The following is a 22,010-nucleotide window of genomic DNA, read 5'->3' as shown; positions in this document are numbered from 1 at the left end:
GATCCTAGTGAATCACATAATTAAGGCTGTGGATAGGGCTTTAAACTGAATAGTAGGAGGTGGGTTCAACAGATTGGAGAAGTATGGATAAAATAAAAAAGTGTGGATAGAGGTAAAATAAAAGCAAAAGATAAAAAGAGAAAAGTAAGAGCGGAGTGAAGAAAAGTCAAGTGCAAAAGAGTAAAAGATTACAAGATTTTAAAAGCACAATGAGTGTAAGAGCACTTTTTCTGAATGCCTGTGGTATTTGAAACAAGGTCAGTGAAATTGTGGCACAAATCAGTACAAAAAGGGGTATGATTTTAAAGAGACGTAGTTGCAGGATCGAGAGGATTGGGTATTAAATATCCAAGTATATCAGGTAGTACAGAAGGATAAGCAGGAAGGTAAGGGAGATGGGGTCGTGCTCTGAAATAAAGGTGTCATCAGGGTGATAGTGAGAGACAGTATAAGATCTAAGGAGCAGAATGTTGAATCCATCTGGGTAGCGATCAGGAATAGTAAAGGGAAAAAAATCACTGTTGGGAGTTCAAGCAACACACACAAAAACCTGGTGGAACGGAGCAGGCCAGGCAGCATCTATAAGAAGAAGTACAGTTGACGTTTCGGGCTGAGACTCTTCGTCAGGACTAACTGAAAGAAGAGATAGTAAGAGATTTGAAAGTGGGAGGGAGAGATCCGAAATGATAGGCGAAGACAGGAGGGGGAGGGATGAAGCTCAGAGCTGGAAAGTTGATTGGCAGAAGGGAATCACAGCTGGAGAAGGGAGAGAATTATGGGACGGGAGGCCATGGGAGAAAGAAAAGGGGAGGAGAGCACCAGAGGGAGATGGAGAGCAGGCAAGGAGTAATTGTGAGGTGGACAGAGAGAGAAAAAAGAGAGAGAAAAGAACAAAAAGGGGAAATAAATAAATAAATAGATAAATGAGGGATGGGGTAAGAAGGGGAGGGGGTCATTAACAGGAGTTAGAGAAATCAATGTTCATGCCATCAGGTTGGAGGCTACCCAGACGGAATATAAGGTGTTGTTCCTCCAACCTGAGTGTGGTTTCATCTTGACAGTAGAGGAGGCCATGGATAGACATATCAGAATGGGAATGGGACGTGGAATTAAAATGTGTGGCCACTGGGAGATCCTGCTTCCTCTGGTGGAGAGAGCGTGGGTGTTCAGCGAAACAGTCTCCCAGTCTGTGTCGGGTCTCACCAATATATAAAAGGCCACACCGGGAGCACCAGCCGACTCACAGGTGAAGTGTTGCCTCACCTGGAAGGACTGTCTGGGGCCCTGAATGGTGGTGAGGGAGGAAGTGTAAGGGCAGGTATAGCACTTGTTCCACTTACAAGGATAAGTGCCAGGAAGGAGATCGGTGGGAAGGGACGGGGGGTCGAATGGACAAGGGAGTCGCGTAGGGAGCGATCCCTGTGGAATGCAGAAAGAAGGGTGGAGGGAAAGATGTGCTTGGTGGTGGGATCCTGTTGGAGGTGGCGGAAGTTACGGAGAATTGTATGTTGGACCCGGAGGCTGGTGGGGTGGTAGGTGAGGACAAGGGGAGCCCTAACCCTAAGTGGGGTGGCGGGAGGATGGGGTGAGAGCAAATGTGTGTGAAATGGGAGAGAAGCGTTTGACAGCGGAGTTGACAGTGGAGGAAGGGAAGCTCCTTTCTTTAAAAAAGGAAGACATCTCCTTCGTCCTGGAATGAAAAGCCTCAACCTGAGAGCAGATGCGACAGAGATGGAGGAATTGCGAGAAGGGGATGGCATTTTTACAAGAGGAAGGGTGGGTAGAGGAATAGTCCAGGTAGCTATGAGAGTCCGTAGGCTTATAGTAGGTATAAGTAGATAAGCTGTCTCCAGAGATAGAGACAGAAAGATCAAGAAAGGGGAGGGAGGTGTCGGAGATGGACCAGATAAATTTGAGGGCAGGGTGAAAGTTGGAGGCAACGTTAATGAAGTCAACGAGCTCAGCATGCGTGCAGGAAGCAGCGCCAATGCAGTCGTCGATGTAGCGAAGGAAAAGTGGGTACCCGTATAGGCTTGGAACGTGGACTGTTCCACAAAGCCAACAAAAAGGCAGGCATAGCTGGGACCCATACGGGTACCCATGGCTACACCTTTGGTTTGGAGGAAGTGGGAGGAGCCAAAAGAGAAATTATTATTTTATTTTATTTTTTAAATTTTTTAATTAGTTTTTCAAAACATTTTACAAAATTAAAAACCCCAAATCCCAATGAGGAGCATTAATACAGAGCAAGGTTAAGCAGCCAAAAGAGAAATTATTAAGAGTAAGGACTAATTCCACTAGACAGAGGAGAGACTAGGTGGTAGAGCGGAACTGGAATCCAAAAAGAAGTGGAGAGCTTCCTGGTGGGGGATGGAGGTATATAGGGACTGGCCACCAAATAATAACATTACAGTGGCGCAGGCAATAAACAGAAATATTTGAGGCATGTAAAAATGGAAAAGCAGTTATCATGGGGGACTTTAACTTGCTGATAAATTGGGTGAATCAAGTTGGTCAAGCCAGTCTTAAGGAGGACTTCATAGAATGCATCCGTGATGGCTTTCTTGAACAGCATGTTACTGAACCTACAAGGAAATGTGCTGTCTTAAATTTGGTCCTGTGCAATGAGACTGGTAAAATTAGTGATCTTGTAGTTAGGGATCCTCTTGGAAAAATTGATTACAGTATGATTTAGTTTAAACCACTCCCAACAGCTCTAGCATTGCAGAGAGAGATAAAACAAATCAGTTTTCCAGAACTATACTTGCTGGGGTGAGGTCGTATGACTTCACCCCATCAAGTCATATGACTTGCATTTAGATTGTGCCTCTTCTGTTTGATTTACGTGGTGTTAGTAGCAAGGCTCTAGGTCATGTTTAACTGACCAGGCTCTATTGATAGCAAGTAAAAAAGACTGAGCTACTATTACAGATGGATGACTGGTAGAAATGACCAGGTATGATACTGACAGAAAGAAAGAAAAAGACTTTGCAGTTAAAACCTATTCTGATATAGTCCCTCTGTATCTCTGTAATCTCTTCCATCTTAAATCCTTTGAGATATCTGCTATCTTAATATCTTACTGGCATTATGGTATCATTTTCAACTGACGGATCTCTAATCTGTGTAATTTCATCCTGAAACCTTTATGCTTGTCAACCTCTCAATTCTCCTTAAATCTACTTCTGAACAAACCTTTGGTCATCTGCCTTCTACATAGCTCATTCTGCAGCTAATATGTTAATATTCTCATGAAGTACCCGATGGCAAAGATGTTAATGGAGGCATCGTTGCTATTTGTTTTCTCACAAATTGTGAAAAGTTGAAAGTGCTCATTCTGGTGGCCTTCCCACCATTTTCCTCTGCCCCACCCCCATGACCTGCTCACCATCACCCTCCAGTTTCTCCCCTACTTCCTTATAACTCCACTGTCCTATCAGATTCCTTCTTTGCGCTGTCTACCTCTTTCACCTCTCAAATCCCAGTTATTCACATCATGCAGTCCTCCCCTAACTACCCACCTACCTCTTAATTGGTGTCACCTATCACCTGCCAACTTGTACTCCTCCCCCCACCCCATTTTTAAAATTCTGGCTTCTGCCCCCTTTCTTTCCGGTTCTGATAAGGGGTCTCAGCCTGAAACGTAGACTGTTTCTTCGTCTTCATAGGTGCTGCCTGACCTGCCAAGTTTCTCCAGCATTTGTGTGTGTTGCTCAAAATTTACACCTGCAGAATCTCTTGTGTTTAAAATGTTTTTCAGTTATTTTCTGATTACTTTGGGTGTGGATGATCAATTTCACAGGAAATTTAAAAGGAAAAATACATTGAAAGCATTTCGGTGCTTTCATAGCTTCTGAATTTTGGATTGTGTATTATGACAGTTCTATACCTAGACATTGCAATAATGATTGGATCATTCCCCTACCAATCAAATTTTGCTGCCACTTTGCCACAAATAACTGAGATTTTATTTCATGATACAGTTTTTAAAAAAATTCCTCACTCAATGCAGTTTCAAAGGTACATTTAGTATCAGAGAAATGTATACAAAATATACATGCTGAAATGTTTTTTCTTTGCAACCATCCACAAAACAAGAGGAGTGCCCCAAAAATGAGTGATAGTTAAATGTTAGGTCCCCAAAGACCCCCCCCCCAGCTGCCCTCCCTCCTGCATGTATGCGGCAGCCGAGAAACATCCGCACCCACCACCCGAGCACTCAAGTGTGAGCAAAGTAGCAGCAAAGACACAGACTTGCAGTACTCCAAAGACTACTCATTCACCCGGTATTCGACACACTACAAGCTCTGTCTCTCTCCCTGATAAGGGTAAAAGAACTCACTTAACAAATAACTCACTGGTTTACGATGTTAAAAGTCTGTTGCGTTGCTTTTTCCGAGCTCTGTGCCCAAAGATCTTGGGTCTCTGGGCACACAGCCTTAGATCTTCCATTTCCCACAACACATCGATCTCCTGCCCGGACAGCAACCTCCGATTCTCCCCATCTCCAGAGCCCCAAAATCTTGGACCTCCAAAGGCGAGGAAAGCTCTTAGGCTGCACTCTTGGCGTACTAAATAGCGGCAGTTGTGAAACCCCGACAATGGGTCCCATTCCCGCAAAGAACCGTAGTCAGTGTATATGCAGGTCAAGGTCTTCAAAAGAACCCTGAAAGGGGGGGAAAAGGGAAAAATAGAGATATTAAAGGTGGAAATAGAGCTGTTTCTGAAGATTCAAACAAAGGAGTTGCCGTTAGGCGCCATTGATTCTCCTAAGCTCTTCTAACTCTTCTAAGTTCTTCTAAGCTTCTGGTGATATTAGCCAAGTAAATTATATTCTTTCTCATTTGGAGAGGCTGTTTGTTCTCAACGTGTTTAGACAGAATTTGTTTTATGAGTAGATTGACTTTACACAATCAGCTATTTACTGTGTGTCCAGACATACACTTTGTTCATTTTATTTACAGTTTATTGACTGACAGTAAATTGTAGACCCTCTGTAATTTTTTAAACTTTTTTCAGAGATTTCCAAGTAAGTGCAATTAGTAAAAACAACCAGTGATTATAAAGTCACCGGGGGTAATGGCTGGTATTGTAGGCCTGTTTCTTGTATAATGTCTTTAAAACCATTTCAAGAGGTTATGGAAAATATAGTACCAGTAAATACAATTTTCTCTTAAAATCCATTATCAGTTGATTTTGAACAAATTATGATGGAATCATGAGGTAAGGTATATTCTTTGGAGAAGGCATGCAATATAGCAAAAATTAATGGGAAGTTAGACGATTGGGAAGTTTTTAAAAACAGCAGAAGGCAACTGAAAATGCAATAAGGAGAAAAAAGATGAAATATGAAGGTAAGCTAGCCAACAATATAAAAAAGGATATCAGCATTTTTTTCAGGTACATAAAGAGTAGAAGACAGCTGAGAGTGGATATCAGACTACTAGAAAATTAATCTGGAGAAGTAGTAATGGAGGATTAAAGAAATGGTGAGCGAACTCAATAACTATTTTGACTCGGTGTTTGCTGTGGAAGACACCAGTAGTATGCTAGAAATTTGAAAGTGTCAGGGCAGAAGTGAGTGTAGTTGCTGTTACAAAGGAGAAAGTACTTAGGAAGCTGAAAGGTCTAAAGGTAGATAAATCACTTGGACCAGATGGTTTACACCCCAGGGTTCTGAAAGTGGTAGCTGAAGAGATTATGGAGGCATTAGCAGTCATATTTTAAGAATCACTAAATTCTGGAATGGTTCCGGAGGACTGGAAAATTGCAAATGTCACTCCACTCTTTAAAAGGGAGGGTGGCAAAGATAGGAAATTATTGGAAAACGTTGGAATCCATTATTAAGAATAAGGCTTTGGAGTACTTGAAGGCACATAATAAAATAGGCCAAAGTTGTCATCATTTCAGGAGAATGATGCTGACAAATTGCCTGACAAATCTGTTGGAATTCTTTGAGGAAATAACAGACGGGATTGACAAAGGGAAGTCAGTGGATGTTGTTTACTTGGATTTTCAAAAGACCTTTGACAAGGTACCTCACATGAGGTTGCTAAACAAGATAACAGCCCATAGTATCTTGCAGGAAAGATACTAACATGGATAGAAGATTGGCTGAGCGGCAGGAGAGAGAGAGGGGGAATAAAGGGGGCCTTTTCTGGTTGGCTGCCGGTGTGTCGTAGAGGTTGGTGTTGAGACTGCTTCTTTTCATGTTACTCGTCAATGATTTGGATGATGGCTTTGTGGCCAAGTTTGCATATGATACAAAAATAGGTGGATGAGCAGGAATGGCTGAAGAAGCAAGGAGTCTGCAGAATAATTTAGACAGATTAGGCACTGAACAAAGAGGTGGCAGATGGAAGATAGTGTATAGAAGTGTATGGTCAGTGTTAAGGATGGCAAATGCAGTGTTAGCATTCATTTTGGGAGGATTTGAATATAACTGCAAGGATATAATGCTGAGACTTTATAAGGTATTGGTCTGACTGCATTTTGAGCAATTTTGTGTCCGTATCTACGAAAGAATATGCTGGCAATGGAGGGATCCAGAGGAGGTTCATGAGAATGATCTCAGGAATGAAAGGGTTTATGCCTGAGGAGTGTTTGATTTCTCTGGGCCTGTACTCTCTGGAATTTGGAGGAATGATGGGGGGGGGGGCGATCTCCTTGAAACATATTGAATATTGAAAATGCTAATTAGATTGGATGTGGAGTGGATGTTTCCTTTTGTGGGTAAATCTAGGTGTAGAGGGCACAGCCTCAGAATAGAAGAATATCCCTTTAGAATGGAGATGAGGAGGAATTTCTTTAGCCAGAGGGTGGTGAATCTGTTGAATTCATTGCCGCAGATGGCAGTGAGAGGGAGGCCAAGCCATTGGTATATATTTAAAGCAGAGGTTGATAGGTTCTTGATTTGTTGGGGTGTTAATGGTTATGGGGAGAGGGCAGGAGAATGTTTTGAGAGCAATAATAAATCATCTCTGATTGAAGGAGTGGACTTGTTGGGCCAAATGGCCTGATTCTGCTCTTGTGCCTTCTGATCTTATAGTCTCGTATTTTTAGTTCAGACATTAATGTATGTGCGACAGAGCTGAAAATCTTGATTATTTTCCTTTACGTGTAAAACCATTCAGGGAGGTACGCAGACCTTCCTGGCAATCTAGTTATAATATATAGCAAAATTGCATAATGAAAATATAACATAAGGAATACCATTGGGATTTTAGGACTAATCAAAATAAATCAGGACTAAATCAGAACATTGACTATAGGAGTTGGGATGTAATGTTAAAATTGTACAAGTCATTGGTAAGGCCGAATTTGGAGTATTGTGTACAGTTCTGGTTACCAAATTATAGGAAAGATGTCAACAAAATAGAGAGAGTACAGAGGAGATTTACTAGAATGTTACCTGGGTTTCAGCACCTAAGTTACAGAGAAAGGTTGAACAAGTTAGGTCTTTATTCTTCGGAGCGTAGAAGGTATGAGGGGGATAGATAGAGTTGACGTGGATAGGCTTTTTCCATTGAGAGTAGGGGAGATTCAAACAAGAGGACATGAGTTGAGAGTTAGGGGGCAAAAGTTTAAGGGTAACATGAGGGGGAATTTCTTTACTCAGAGAGTGGTAGCTTTGTGGAATGAGCTTCTGGTAGAAGTGGTAGAGGCAGGTTCGAAATTGTCATTTAAAAACAAATTGGATAGGTATGTGGACAGGAAAGGAATGGAGGGTTATGGGCTGAGTGCAGGTCGGTGGGACTAGGTGAGAGTAAGCGTTCGGCAAGGACTAGAAGGGCCGAGATGGCCTGTTTCCGTGCTGTAATTGTTATATGGGATGCTGACATTGTTCCATTGCGTGTGGAAGAATATGCCTGTTAGAAGAATTGCTGTTCACCGTGGCTGGCAGTACATGACAAGTGAAGAGGCAGCATAGTGATTGTGATATGAGAGGTAGGTCCTTGTATATTTGGGAGGGGCCATCTGGGAAGAAGTGGTAGATGAATGTTTGTCCATGGTCTACTTTGAGGAGATTCATTCAGATACTGGTTCAGAGAGCAGCTGTTGTCAATGTGCAGCAGCATTACCACTAACTTGCAGTGGCAACTAATGTGTATTGTGAGTCAGTATGAGACTGTGAAGCTACTGGATTGTTATTGGTTCACTGATGTTCTTCAGGGAAGGAATCATCTACGTGTTACTCTAAATATATACTGTGGCTGACGCTTATTTAGCTGTTTTCAGGAGGTACCAGAGATTAACATTAAATTCCAGACAAAGATGGCCTTATCTATAAAATCTCACAGAGACATACCGTATAGCACAGAAACGGACTCTTGACAAGCCATTGTTGGATTAGAGTGTAGGATTATTACTTTTCTTGTAGTTTACCTTTCTTATGTTCGTTTGTATTTTTATGTAATCACCTATATATGTAACTTCAGTGAATTTCACCATTGAGATTCATTTTCTTGCAGGCATTTACAGGAAAATAAAGAAATACAATAGAATTTATGAAAAACTATACATGAAGACTGACAACCAAGCAAAAGAAATGAGGAGAAACAAACACAATGGTTTCTGCCATTTAATCAGAAAACATTTTTCTTTTAGCCCTATTTTTCCTTTGTTGGTTGAATGAGAATACCTGAATGAACACTTATTTATGTTCAGTTCATGGTCAATAATAGCATCCATTTTTGCCCGTGTTCTTAAACTGCTTCCAAATTTTGATTTAAATTACAAATCTTGTAACTTGTTTAGTTCCAAAGGTAAATCCACAATGACGCTTTCTAGTTATTTACCAACCATCTGTGAAGTAATGTTTGGTGTTTCAAAGTGCAGTGAAGTTGTGGATTAAGATTAAAACAATTTCAGTGGCAGCTGGATGATTTTTGGCTTTTCAATCAGTGGTGAATGTATGTGAAAGCCATTTCCTCAGTGTCATACCTAGGTTGTGGTCCATTTAAAGCAAGTTATTTGATTATCTTTATGATTTAAATGGCATAGTGCAGGAGTACTTTCATTAAATATACTGCATGTTAATAAGGAAAACAGAGAAACCATAAGATAAATGATGCACAGAATCCTTACTGGAGATGTACTCTATACTCATTAAAAGTGCAGCATCATTCAAATAAACTGTAGTATAAAATATAAGATGCAGGCATTCATAAAGTTTAACTCTTGGCAAACCAGGAAAAAGTATATTGGTGTATATATCATTCCAAGGAATATTAGGAGCAGCTTAGGCAAATTACACCACACAAGTCTCAGGCAATAACAATATCCAATAAGAGAGAATCCAGCTATCATTCCCAGACATTTAATGGCATTAACACTGAATTCCCTCACCGTTGATATGCTGGGGTAGGAAACTGGACTGGAGTAGCCATATACACAAATGGCTGCAAGAACAGTTTAGAGATTATGAATCCTGTGGTGAGTAACTCACCTCCTACCTCCCAATGCCTCTCCTTTCCTCTTTTCCCAACCATGATTCCCCTCTCCCACTGTCAGTCCACAATAGAGACCTATATCAGAATCACGTTTATCATCACTCACACATCATAAAATTTGTTTTATTTTGTGGCAGCAGAACAGTACAATACATAAAATTACTACAGTATTGTGTGAAAGTCTTAGGCACCTTCGTTACATATATGTGCCTTAGACTTTTGCACAGTACTGTATGTGCTAGTCCCAGGACAGATCCTCTGATATAATAATTTCAAGAATTTAAAGCCATCGACCCTCTCCACTTCTGATCCCCTAATGAAGGTGGCTCATGGATCTCTAGCAGCTTCATCCTGTAATTGATGATCAACCCTTTGGTTTTGCTCACGTTGAGTGAGAGGTTGTTGTGGCACCGTTCAACCAGATTTTCAACCTTCCTCCTATTTGCCATTTGTCACCAGCCTTGATTCAGGCAACAACATTTGTGTTGTCAGCAAACTTAAATATGGCATTGAAGCTGTACTTAGATTCACAGTCTTAAGTATTAAGTGAGTACAGCAGGGGACTAAGCACACAGCCTGTGCTAATGGTGATTGTGAAGGAGATGTTGTCAATCTGTTCTAACTGGGGTCTGCCAGTAAGGAAATTGAGGATCCAGTTGCACAGGGAGGTATCGAGCCTAGAACTTGGAGCTCAGTGATGTGTTTTGATTGGATTATAGTGGTAAATGCTGAGCTGTAAACAATGAGGAGCATCCTGGTGAATGCATCTTCGTTGTCCAGGTGTTTCAGAACTGAATGAAGAGCAAATCAAATTCAAGATCCAAGATTGTTTATGTCAGTCTTCAGTACACGAGTGTAAAGGAGAAGGAAAGGATTGTTGCTCTGGATCCAATGCAGCATAAAAAAAGCACAGTAAGCATTACAAACATATTAAGTATAAATGTAAAAACTATCCTATAAAACACTATGTACAATTAACTGATAAGTTTGGCTGTATATTCATAAAGTTAGCTTATATTCATAGAATGATTGTATGTACATAGGTTTGTTAGCTGTAAAAGTATCTAATCATAAAGTGACTGACAGGAAATGATAATGTGACAAAGTTACTCTTGGCAAGGGGAACACTTCTAGGTAGCAGCAGGACATATGTAAACAAGGATATGAAATCACATCTGCTGTTAACTTATTGTGAAGGTAGGCACATTAAAGTGGATCCAGGTCACTCCTCAGGTAGGAGTTGATATAAGATGAAGTAAGTGTTACTAGACAATAGTCATTAAGGCAGGTTACCACGTTCTTCTTGGGCATCAGTATGCTTGATGCCTGCTTGAAGCAGCTGGGTACCTCTTAATGCTGAAGTGAGATATTGAAGATGTCTGTAAACTCAACAAGTTGTTTCGCACAGGTCTTCACTACTTGGCCAGGTACACGGTCTGGGTTAGATGCTTTCTGTGGATTCACCCTCCTGAAGGATGCTTTCACCTCAGAGACCGCAATCACAGGGTTGTTGGGGCTGTGGGGGTTCGTGAGGATTCTTCAATGTTCTGTTGGTCAATGTGAGCATAAAAGTCTTTGAGAGAAACCTTGTTGCCATTTATATTGCTTGGTTTTGCTTTGTAGGAGGTGATGGCATTCAAGCCCTGCCAGAGTTGTTGAGCGTATCTGTATGATTCAAGTTTAGTCTGGAATAGCATGCGAGATCCAGAAATCATGCTTGGACCTTTTGTACTATCCTGTATCGCAGTGTAAACTTAAATTTGCCAATCTCTCTCCCCCCCCCCCCTCTCTCTCTCTCTCCCCCTCTCTCTCCCTAATTTATAGAACTAGTGAAACAAAAAGCACTTACAGAAACTGGTATTCTTCACCAGGCCTGTTGGCGCAAAACTTAATTACTTAGATAAGAGAGTCCACTAAATCAGAGCTTTAATTAAAAAAGGAATGTTCTGTCCAGTCTTTATCAGTTATTTCCTTTCGTTAGAAACAAGGAGGGAGCTTAGTTCAGTGGTGCAAACTGTGAGACATGGTGAGAGTGACCTTGTGAACTCAGCCCTCATGTCATTCCCAAAGGGGCAGCTGTGAGTCGTTAATCTAAACAAGCTGAAGGCAGATTTCTCAGCGAAGGACAAACTCTGCACACTATCCAGAACAGAGCACACACAAGCTGCCACTTAATTTTAACCTGTTATTTACAAGAGTGCAAGAATCATTTCTTACGTCCCCCAATTCCCTTAGAACTTCATCAGCAGTCCTAAACATCACTAATCTAGCACTCAGCAGATGGTAAATCCTTTGGTTCATCCAGGGCATCTGGTTGGGGAGGACTCTGAATAATTTTGTGGAGACACTCATGTTCATGCATATCTGTATAAATTCCGTGACAACTCATATTATTGTTATCTATGTGCGTGGAATATGACAACTGCATCTTTCCATTCCTCAGGTCTTTTCCAGCCTTGAGTAAATTCTGTCAGCCTTAGGGCTGAGACATACAGCAGTAGAAAACAATGGCAAATAAGATTAAGGAAAACCCCAAAAGGCAATCTCAACATTTATAAAGAACAGGAGAATGACTGAGTGAGGGTAGGACCAATTTGGATTAATGACAATGTGTCTGGAGTCAGAGGAGATAGGGAGGTCCTTAATGAATACTTTGCTTCAGTATTCATCAGTGAGAGGGACCTTGACAAATGAGAGGACAGCTAAAAACAGGCTAATATGCTGGCACATGTCAACATTAAGGAAGAAGATGTGCTGAACTTTTGCACAACATTAGGATAGATATGTCCCCAGGACCAGACAGGATATATTCCAGGTTACTATGGGAACCAAGGAAAGAGATTGCTGTGCCTTTGGCATGGTCATTGTGTCCGCACTAGATGCAGGAGTAGCACCAGAAGATTGGAGGATGGCAAATGTATACCTTTGTTCAAGAAATGTAACAGGGATAATCCTGAAAATTATAGACCAGTCAGTCTTACATCAGTGGTGGGTTAACTACTGGAGAGGATAATGAGCACTTGAAGAAACATTGTCTGATTAGGGATAATCAGCATGGATTTGTTAGGGGCAGGTCATGCCTCACAAATCCAATTGAATTATTTGAGGAAGTGACAAAACTAATTGAAGATAGCGTATGGAGGTGGAGTTTATGGATTTTAGTAAGATGTTTGACGAGATCCCCTCAAGTTAGGCTCATTCATAATCTCAGCAGAGGGATCCAAGGAAACATGACTGCGTGGATTCAGATTTGGCTTGCCCACAGAAGGCAGAGAGTCATACTAGATGGTGCATATTTTTTCCAGGAGGTTTGTGATCTGTTCTGGTACCCTGCTCTTTGGAACTTTTATAAAAGATTTGTATTAGGAAGTGGAAGGATGCATTTGGCGGTGCTTTGGAAGGATAGATTAGAGAGCTCCTCTAGGGGGGCTATTTGGGTGGAATTGAGGAATGGGAAAGGTGTAGTAACACTGATAGGAGTGTATTATAGGCCACCTAATGGGGAGCGTGAGTTGGAAGAGCAAATGTGTAAGGAGATAGCAGATATTTGTAGTAAACACAAGGTGGTGATTGTGGGAGATTTTAATTTTCCACACATAGATTGGGAAGCTCATTCTGTAAAAGGGCTGGATGGTTTAGAGTTTGTGAAATGTGTGCAGGATAGTTTTTTGCAACAATACATAGAAGTACTGATTAGAGATGGGGCAGTGTTGGATCTCCTGTTAGGGAATGCGATAGGTCAGCTGACAGATGTATGTGTTGGGGAGCACTTCGGGTCCAGTGATCACAATAGCATTAGCTTCAATATAATTATGGAGAAGGACAGGACTGGACCTAGAGTTGAGATTTTTGATTGAAGAAAGGCTAACTTTGAGGAGATGCGAAGGGATTTAGAGAGAGTGGATTGGGTCAAGTTGTTTTATGGGAAGGATGTAATAGAGAAATGGAGGTCATTTAAGGGTGAAATTATGAGGGTACAGAATCTTTATGTTCCTGTTCGGTTGAAAGGAAAGGTTAAAGGTTTGAAAGTGCCATGGTTTTCAAGGGATATTAGAAACTTGGTTCGGAAAAAGAGGGATGTCTACAATAGATATAGGCATCATGGAGTAAAGGAATTGCTCGAGGAATATAAAGAATGTAAAAGGAATCCTAAGAAAGAGATTAGAAAAGCTAAAAGAAGATACGAGTTTGGTTTGGCAAATAAGGTGGAAGTAAATCCGAAAGGTTTCTACAGTTATATTAAAAGCAAGAGGATAGTGAGGGATAAAATTGGTCCCTTAGAGAATCAGGGTGGTCAGCTATGTGTGGAGCCGAGGGAGATGGGAGAGATTTTGAACGATTTCTTCTCTTCGGTATTCACTAAGGAGAAGGATATTGAATTGTGTAAGGTGTGGGAAACAAGTAAGGAAGTTATGGAACCTATGACAATTAAAGAGGTGGAAGTACTGGCGCTTTTAAGAAATTTAAAAGTGGATAAATCTCCGGATCCTGACAGGATATTCCCCAGGACCTTGAGGGAAGTTTGTGTAGGAGCTCTGACGGAGATCTTTCAGATGTCATTAGAAACGGGGATTGTGCCGGAGGATTGGCGTATTGCTCATGTGGTTCCATTGTTTAAAAAGGGTTCTAGAAGTAAGCATAGCAATTATAGACCTGTCAGTTTGACATCAGTGGTGGGTAAATTAATGGAAAGTATTCTTAGAGATAGTATTTATAATTATCTGGATAGACAGGATCTGATTAGGAGTAGCCAGCATGGATTTGTGCGTGGAAGGTCATGTTTGACAAACCTTATTGAATTTTTTGAAGAAGTTACGAGGAATGTTGAAGAGGGTAAGGCAGTGGATGTAGTCTATATGGACTTCAGCAAGGCCTTTGACAAAGTTCCACATGGAAGGTTAGTTAAGAAGGTTCAGTCGTTAGGTATTAATGCTGGAATAATAAAATGGATTCAACAGTGGCTAGATGGGAGATGCCAGAGAGTAGTGGTGGATAATTGTTTATCGGGATGGAGGCCGGTGACTAGCGGGGTGCCTCAGGGATCTGTTTTGGGCCCAATGTTGTTTGTAATATACATAAATGATCTGGATGATGGGGTGGTAAATTGGATTAGTAAGTATGCCGATGATACTAAGGTAGGAGGTGTTGTGGATAATGAGGTGGGTTTTCAAAGCTTGCAGGGAGATTTATGCCGGTTAGAAGAATGGGCTGAACGTTGGCAGATGGAGTTTAATGCTGAGAAGTGTGAGGTTCTACATTTTGGCAGGAATAATCCAAATAGAACATACAGGGTAAATGGTAGGGCATTGAGGAATGCAGTGGAACAGAGAGATCTAGGAATAACAGTGCATAGTTCCCTGAAGGTGGAGTCTCATGTAGATAGGGTGGTGAAGAAGGCTTTTGGAACGCTGGCCTTTATAAATCAGAGCATTGAGTACAGAAGTTGGGATGTAATGTTAAAATTGTACAAGGCATTGGTAAGGCCAAATTTGGAATATTGTGTACAGTTCTGGTCACCGAATTATAGGAAAGATATCAATAAATTAGAGAGAGTGCAGAGACGATTTACTAGGATGTTACCTGGGTTTCAGCACTTAAGTTACAGAGAAAGGTTGAACAAGTTAGGTCTCTATTCATTGGAGCGTAGAAGGTTGAGGGGGGATTTGATCGAGGTATTTAAAATTTTGAGAGGGATAGATAGAGTTGACGCGAATAGGCTGTTTCCATTGAGAGTAGGGGAGATTCAAACGAGAGGACATGATTTGAGAGTTAGGGGGCAAAAGTTTAAGGGAAACACGAGGGGGTATTTCTTTACTCAGAGAGTGATAGCTGTGTGGAATGAGCTTCCTGTAGAAGTAGTAGAGGCCAGTTCAGTTGTGTCATTTAAGGTAAAATTGGATAGGTATATGGACAGAAAAGGAGTGGAGGGTTATGGGCTGAGTGCAGGTAGGTGGGACTAGGTGAGATTAAGAGTTCAGCATGGACTAGGAGGGCCGAGTTGGCCTGTTTCCGTGCTGTGATTGTTATATGATTATATGATTAGTAAGTTTGCAGATGACATGAAAGTTGATGGTATTGTGGATAGTATAGAAGGTTATTGTAGGTGTAACCCTCAGTTTCGGCTAATGGCTTAATCTAGGGGAAGACGGCCTGCAGCCAGGCCAAACTTGAGAAATCTTGTTTGGGTGGATGCTGCATGATGTGTTCCACTGTTACTAATCAGTACCATGAAATAACAAACAGTACGTGATATGCAATTAAACGATTGAGCTTTATAATTCTTAGTTTGACTATAGGGTTAGTAATAAAACAAAATGAAAAAGGGCCTATTCTCATGAAACACTGTAATGCGCAATATTGGAGCTCACTGTTTCCCTGTCTGTTTGTTCTCCATCGATTTCCCCCCAGGAGTCATCAACTCTTGACCCCATTCCAAGTCCACTCTGTCCTGCAGTCTACGACTTCCCTGTTCTGGCATTTTCTCTCTCCATCTTCCTCCAAACAAAAGACCGCGAAACCTTCTTTTGGGCACACAAGAAAGAAAACCATCTTCCCTCATTGGCCAAAGCACATTCCAAAGTCCCCGGTATCTCTAGTCATAACCCAAACACTTCGCTACAGGGAAACCGTTACATTAGCAGTGAAACCTTTCCCAGGTCGTTATGTAGGTTTCAATTGATAGGATGCAGAGATGAACTGAGAAGTGGGAGATGTTCAATCCAGAAAAGGGTGAAGTGATATTGCTTGGAAGGCAGAGTGCAGGGTTCTGAGGAGTTAGAGGAACAGAGGGATCTTGTCATTACACTCTCCCCCCCCCCACCCCCCACCAAACTTAGTCATATCCTCATGACTTTGAGATAATTTGCCAATCCTTCCCGTAAAACACAAAGTCCAACCCAGGTGTAAAAGGCAGTGACATAGCACCCCAAAATGGTAGGGGACACACTCTGTTCCCCCAGTGCTACATAGGCCAGCCTATCAAGTGGTCTCCTGATTCTGTGAGACCTCCATACCCCTTCATCTACCTCTTCATGTTCCGACACTACTGGGGATACTTCTGGTCTACTGGACGAGGCCTCCCCTGGTCCATCACTCTTGCCCACCTGCAACTTGGATCCCTCTGTCCCTTGGCTAACCCCGCTTCATCCCTTGCAGGGTCCCGCTGCAACCCAGGCTGTCCACAGATAGCCCTCCTGATTTCACGTGACTCAGCGGGAAAAGGGCTGGGAGTCTCTTCTTCAATCAATGGGCAGTTAGCAAAAGGCAGCTCCTCCAGGTCCTCATCCTCCGAATAAGCATATCTCTCAGGGGCGGGGGGCGGTCTAATCTCTCCTGCTGCTGGTCCTGCAGTCGCCCTGCATCGCCGCAGGGCTCTCTTACTAGGTGTAGGCTCCAGGTCGGGCTCTGGGTCAACCTGCACCTCTTGTCCCTGAGGCAGAAGGTGGTTCCGATGGAGAATCTTGACAAGCCCATTCCCATCCTCTGATCAGCCAACTTATGCTTCCCAGGTAGCCCCAAATGACTTATGAGGATTCAGTCTCCCGGCAGGAGTTGGGAGAACCTCACTTTTTGATCATACCTCCTCTTATTTCCTTGATTCTGCTTGGCAGATGTGACCCCAGTTAATTCATAAGCCCTTTTCAGCTCTGTTCTCAAATCAGACATGTACTTCAGATAAGTCTTCGGTATTAAGTCACCCTTGTCAATCCCAAAACAAAGGTCACTGGGCAACCTCACCTCACACCCAAACATCAGATAGTATGGTAAGTACCCAATAGCTTCATTTCGGGTACAGTTGTAACTGTCGAACAGATGTCCAATATGTTGACTCCACCTGCTCCTGACGTATGTTCTGAAATCCTGCCATGAGCTCCATTGTGCTTCCTAGTCGTGCCAATGGCATTTTCCAGTGCTTTCATGTAATCAACAGCTTTAGCTACGGGGTTCCATAATCTGACGGCTCTCACAATGTCAGCAGCCTGTCCACTCAAACTTTCAACCAGTCTCTGTCACTTTATGTCATCAGAGCACTGCCACTCATCTAACAACTGAGAGGTCTGCTCCGCCCAAGTCTCATGTCCCCTTTAGGGGTGGCATTATTCCAGAGAATAGGCGGAGCCTGTCATAGCTGGGACTTTGGACTGGGGCATTTTTGCATTTACTCGCCAAAGAGGTAAGGGCGTATACTACCTCAGAATTCTCACTCTCCCCTGGAGATGGGGACTAATTAGACATTCCAGATCCAACCACTCCTTCCCCTCATTTCTCGGAAACAATAGAACCCTGTCCTTGGGAAACCCGACGTGATTAGGCCTGCCCTGCTGCCGCTACATCAGCGCTACATTAAAACGAGAGCTGTGCCTGTGCCTGCCATTTTATCAAACCTCCGCCTCGCAATTGCCACTTTAACAGTACTTAACATTTCATCTGGAGTACGAGTATCTACCCCACTGGTTCAATGCTCAGGGTAATCACACAGCATCCAACAGAATCAATCCCAGACGTGCACCCACAATTGTAACCCTCAGGTTCGGCTAGTGGCTTAATCGAGGGGAAGACCGCCTCTGGCCTGGCCCAACTTGAGAAATTTTGTTTGGGTGGATGCTGCGTGATGTGTTTCCCTGTTAGAAATCAGTACCACGAAATAACAAACAGTACACAATATGCAATTAACAATTGAGCTTTACAATTGTTAATTTGACCATAGGGTTAGTAAGGAAAACAAAAAAGAAAAAGGGCCCATTCTCATGAAACACTGTAATGCACAATGTTGGAGCTCACTGTTTTCCCATCTCTTTGTTCTTCCATCGATTTTCTCCCCCTCCCCCCCCCCCCACCCCACCCAGGCATCATCGACTCCTGACCCCATTCCAAGTCCACTCTGTCCTGCAGTCTACGACTTCCCCGTTCTGGCATCTTCTCTCTCCATCTTCTGCTGAACAAAAGACCGTGAAACCTTCTTTTGGGCACACAAGAAAGAAAAATACCTCTCCTCATTGGCCAGTGCACATTCCAAAGTCCCCGGTATCTCTAGTCATAACCCAAACACTGCGCTACAGAGAAACCGTTACATTAGCAGTGAAACCTTTCCCAGGTCGTTACGTAGGTTTCAATTGATAGGATGCAGAGATGAACAGAGAAGTGGGAGATGTTCAATCCAGAAAAGTGTGAAGTGATATTGCTTGGAAGGCAGAGTGCAGGGTCCTGAAGAGTTAGAGGAACAGAGGGATCTTGGGGTCTACATGCATAGATCCCTCAATGTTGTTAAGAAGGCATATGATGTACTAGCCTTCATTAGTCAGTGAATTGAGTTCAAGACTCATGAGGTAATGTTCTTCTTCTTGCCCTCTTAACTCCTGGTGGAGTTGTCGGGCTGCCATCATGACAAGCTTTCTGGTGTGCTCATTATGCGACGTGTCTTGAGCATCTGAAACCTGGTGGAGCCCATCCCTCTCCAGGTTTGACCACAGCCGATTTCCTCCAACTAGGTGGCTCACCTTGGTCATGAACATGTGGCCGTTATAGTTCATCTGAGAACCTTTCCGCCCCGGCCGGTGACTTCATCATGGAAGTTATTCGCCCAGTGGTGTCATGTTAGCACCACCCCCTCACGTGGTTTAGCCCGTCAGCTGAAGCGGTTCACCAGGCTCTGGCGCTTGGAGCCAACACGTGAGAAATTTAGGGGATGGATGAGGACCAGTGCTGCCTGTCCACCCTGTCTGGTAGGGAGTAGCATGCCAGACATCAAGGGTGCTACCTCTATCCAGAGCCCCTATACCCCTATCCAGGTAATGTTGCAACACTATAAAAGCCTGGTGAGACCACAATTGGAGTATTGAGTTCAATTCTGGTGTTCTAATTTATAGGAAGGATGTGGAAGCTTTAGAAAGGGTGCAGAGGAGATTTATCAGGATGCTGAGTGGATTAGAGAGCATATTTATTGAGGAAAGGTTGAGTAAGTTAAGACTTTTCTCTTTGGAGCGAAGGGGAATGAGAGGAGACTTGATAGAGGTGCATAAGATAATGAGGCATAAATAGATTGGATAGCCAGTGCCTTTTTCCCAGGGCGGAAATGGCTAATGCCAGACGGCATAATTTTTGGATGATTGGAGGAAAATATGAGGGGGAGGATGTCCAGAGGTAGGATTTTTACACAGAGAATGGTGGGTGTGAGGAACACTGTGCCTGGGGTGATAGTAAAGGCAGATATGTTAGGAATAGTTAAAAGACTCTTAGATAAGCACATGGATGGAAGGAAATGGAAGACTTTGTGAAAGGGAAGGATTGGACTAATCTTGGAGTAGGTTTAAAGGTCGGCACAATATCGTGGGAAGAGGGGCTTGTACTGTGCTGTAGTATTTTATAATTGATCCTTCTCACTCTGGTTGCTCTTCCTCTACCACCCATTCTGCTCTGTTTCTCCCAGATGCTCCTTCCCATGATATATTCTCACCTTCTGCAATGTTACTCTGTTACTGATGTATCTAACTTCAATTTTAAACCAGCCTATGTGTTTGCCTAGGTCACCATTGTGGTGGGTATTGGAATACAGGTTATCATTTTAACCTCTTGAGCATTGCTGTGGAAATTTTGTTTGCTTAATTTTTCTGAAATGGACTGCAACTTTGTGTAATTCATAACTGTAGACCACGACATTAAGTTATGTTAATCAGATGGAATCAATGGCGTCCCACTGAGAATAATCAGTGTTTTTCCTTTTCCAGAAATGGAATATCCTTGGGAATTGCGTTTGAAGACATAAGATCAGGCCCTGGTGTAGCCTACTTCCCAGCAATCAGCTTATCCTTCAAAGAGTCAGTGGCTTTCAACTTTGGCAGCCGGCCTATTCGATATCCTTTTTAGGTTGTCCAACACAGGTGTAGAACCCATATTATTGGTAACTGTGTGGAATGTGACAACTCGATCTTTTCTTGTTGCTACCATTGAGAAGGAGGTATAGGAGCTTTAGGTCCCACACCACCAGGTTCAGGTAGAGTTATTATTCTTCAACTATCATTCTCCTCAACCACTGCAGATAACTACACTTACCTCAATACTAAGCTGGTTCCACGACCTCTGGACTCACTTTCAAGGGCTCTTCAACTTTGGGGGGGGGGGGGTCCTTGATGATGGGGAGGGCTTTTCCTGTTTTGTACTGGTTTGTACCACTTCTTGTGGGCTTTTCTGTTCTTGGGCTTGATGTTTCCATGCTAGGACATAATGCATCCACTGTACATCTATAGAAGTTTGGCAAGATTTAAATGACATGCAGAATCTGTGCAAACTTCTGAGACAGTACAGGCATTGTCTCGCCTTCTGTGTAATCGCACTTGCTTGCTGGAGCCGAGACAGAACCTCTGAAATGATACTGACGCTCTCCACCTTCAATCCCCTTAAGACGGACTGGCTTATGGACCTCTGATTTCTTCCTCAATAATCAGCTCCTTGGTTTTGCTGACATTGAGAGTTTATTTATGTGGCACTATTGAACCAGATTTTCAGACTCCCTCCTATATGCCAGTTCAGACCAGAGTGAGGTGTGCAAATCAGTGCAACTTCAAAGTTCCTCATTTCTGTGATTCAAGGTCAAAGTTGAATTTGTTGCCATATGCACAGGTGTGACAAAAATAATATCTGCAGCAGCATCACAGGCACAGAGCATCAGATCAGCAGCATTCACAAAATGCAAATTCAACATAGATTTGTTAAATGGAATAATTTATGGCAAAGTGATTAGAGTCGTCATAGTGTTGCTAAAGTTTAGTGATTAACGTTATGCTAGTTTGTTCGAGAACAGAATGCCTGATGGGGCGTAGCTGTTCTTGAACCTGGGACTTCAGGCTTCTGTACCTCCTGCCCGATGGTAGCTAGAAGAAGATGGTATGATCCAGATGATGGGGATCCTTGATAGATCTTGCTTCCCTGAGGCAATGCCTCCTATGCATGCTACAGATGGTGGGAGGGATGTGCTTGTGATGTATTGGGCAGAGAGTCCACTACACTCTGCAACTTCTTGTGTTCCTGCGCATTCGAATTGCTTGCAGCACACCATAATGTAAAACATTCAGGGTGCTTTCAACAGTACATCCATTGAAGTGTATTAGTATTCAGTGACAAGCTGAACCACCTTAACCGCCTAAGGATCAGAATCAGGTTTGATATCACTAGCATATGTCTTGAAATTTGTTGTTATGCAGCAGTACAATGCAATACATAATGATAAAACATGTAAATTGCCATAGTATATATATTTAACAAGTTAAATAAATAGTGCAAAAAGAGAAAAAAAAAGTAGTGAGGTAGTATTCATGGGTCCATTGTTCATTCAGAAATCTGATGACAGAGGGGAAGAATCTATTCCTGAATTGTTGAGTGTGTGCCTTTAGGCTTCTGTGCCTCTTTCCTGATGGTAGCAATGAGAAGAGGGCATGTCCTGGGTGATGGGGGTCCTTAATGATGCATGCCATCCTTTTGAGGCACCGCTCCTTGAAGATGTCCAGGATGCTGGAGAGACTAGTGCCCATGATGGAGCTGGCTGAGTTCACAACTTTCTGCAGC

The 22,010-nt window shown here is 42.6% G+C and overlaps 1 protein-coding gene across 1 annotated transcript in view; it reads left to right on the top strand.

The window, feature by feature from the left end:
- Positions 1-22,010, top strand: part of rnf123 (ring finger protein 123) — a 435,502-nt gene that overhangs the window by 81,064 nt on the left and 332,428 nt on the right. The window contains exon 10 of the mRNA XM_073072589.1: positions 20,177-20,305. Within this exon, the coding sequence (XP_072928690.1) occupies positions 20,177-20,305 (129 nt within the window). The remainder of the gene's footprint in view (positions 1-20,176; positions 20,306-22,010) is intronic.

Source organism: Hemitrygon akajei, chromosome 19 (assembly GCF_048418815.1).
Source record: "Hemitrygon akajei chromosome 19, sHemAka1.3, whole genome shotgun sequence".
NCBI classification, from domain to species: Eukaryota; Metazoa; Chordata; class Chondrichthyes; order Myliobatiformes; family Dasyatidae; genus Hemitrygon; species Hemitrygon akajei.
Note: the sequence above shows the minus strand (reverse complement) of the source record. Positions and strands in the feature narration are given on the sequence as shown.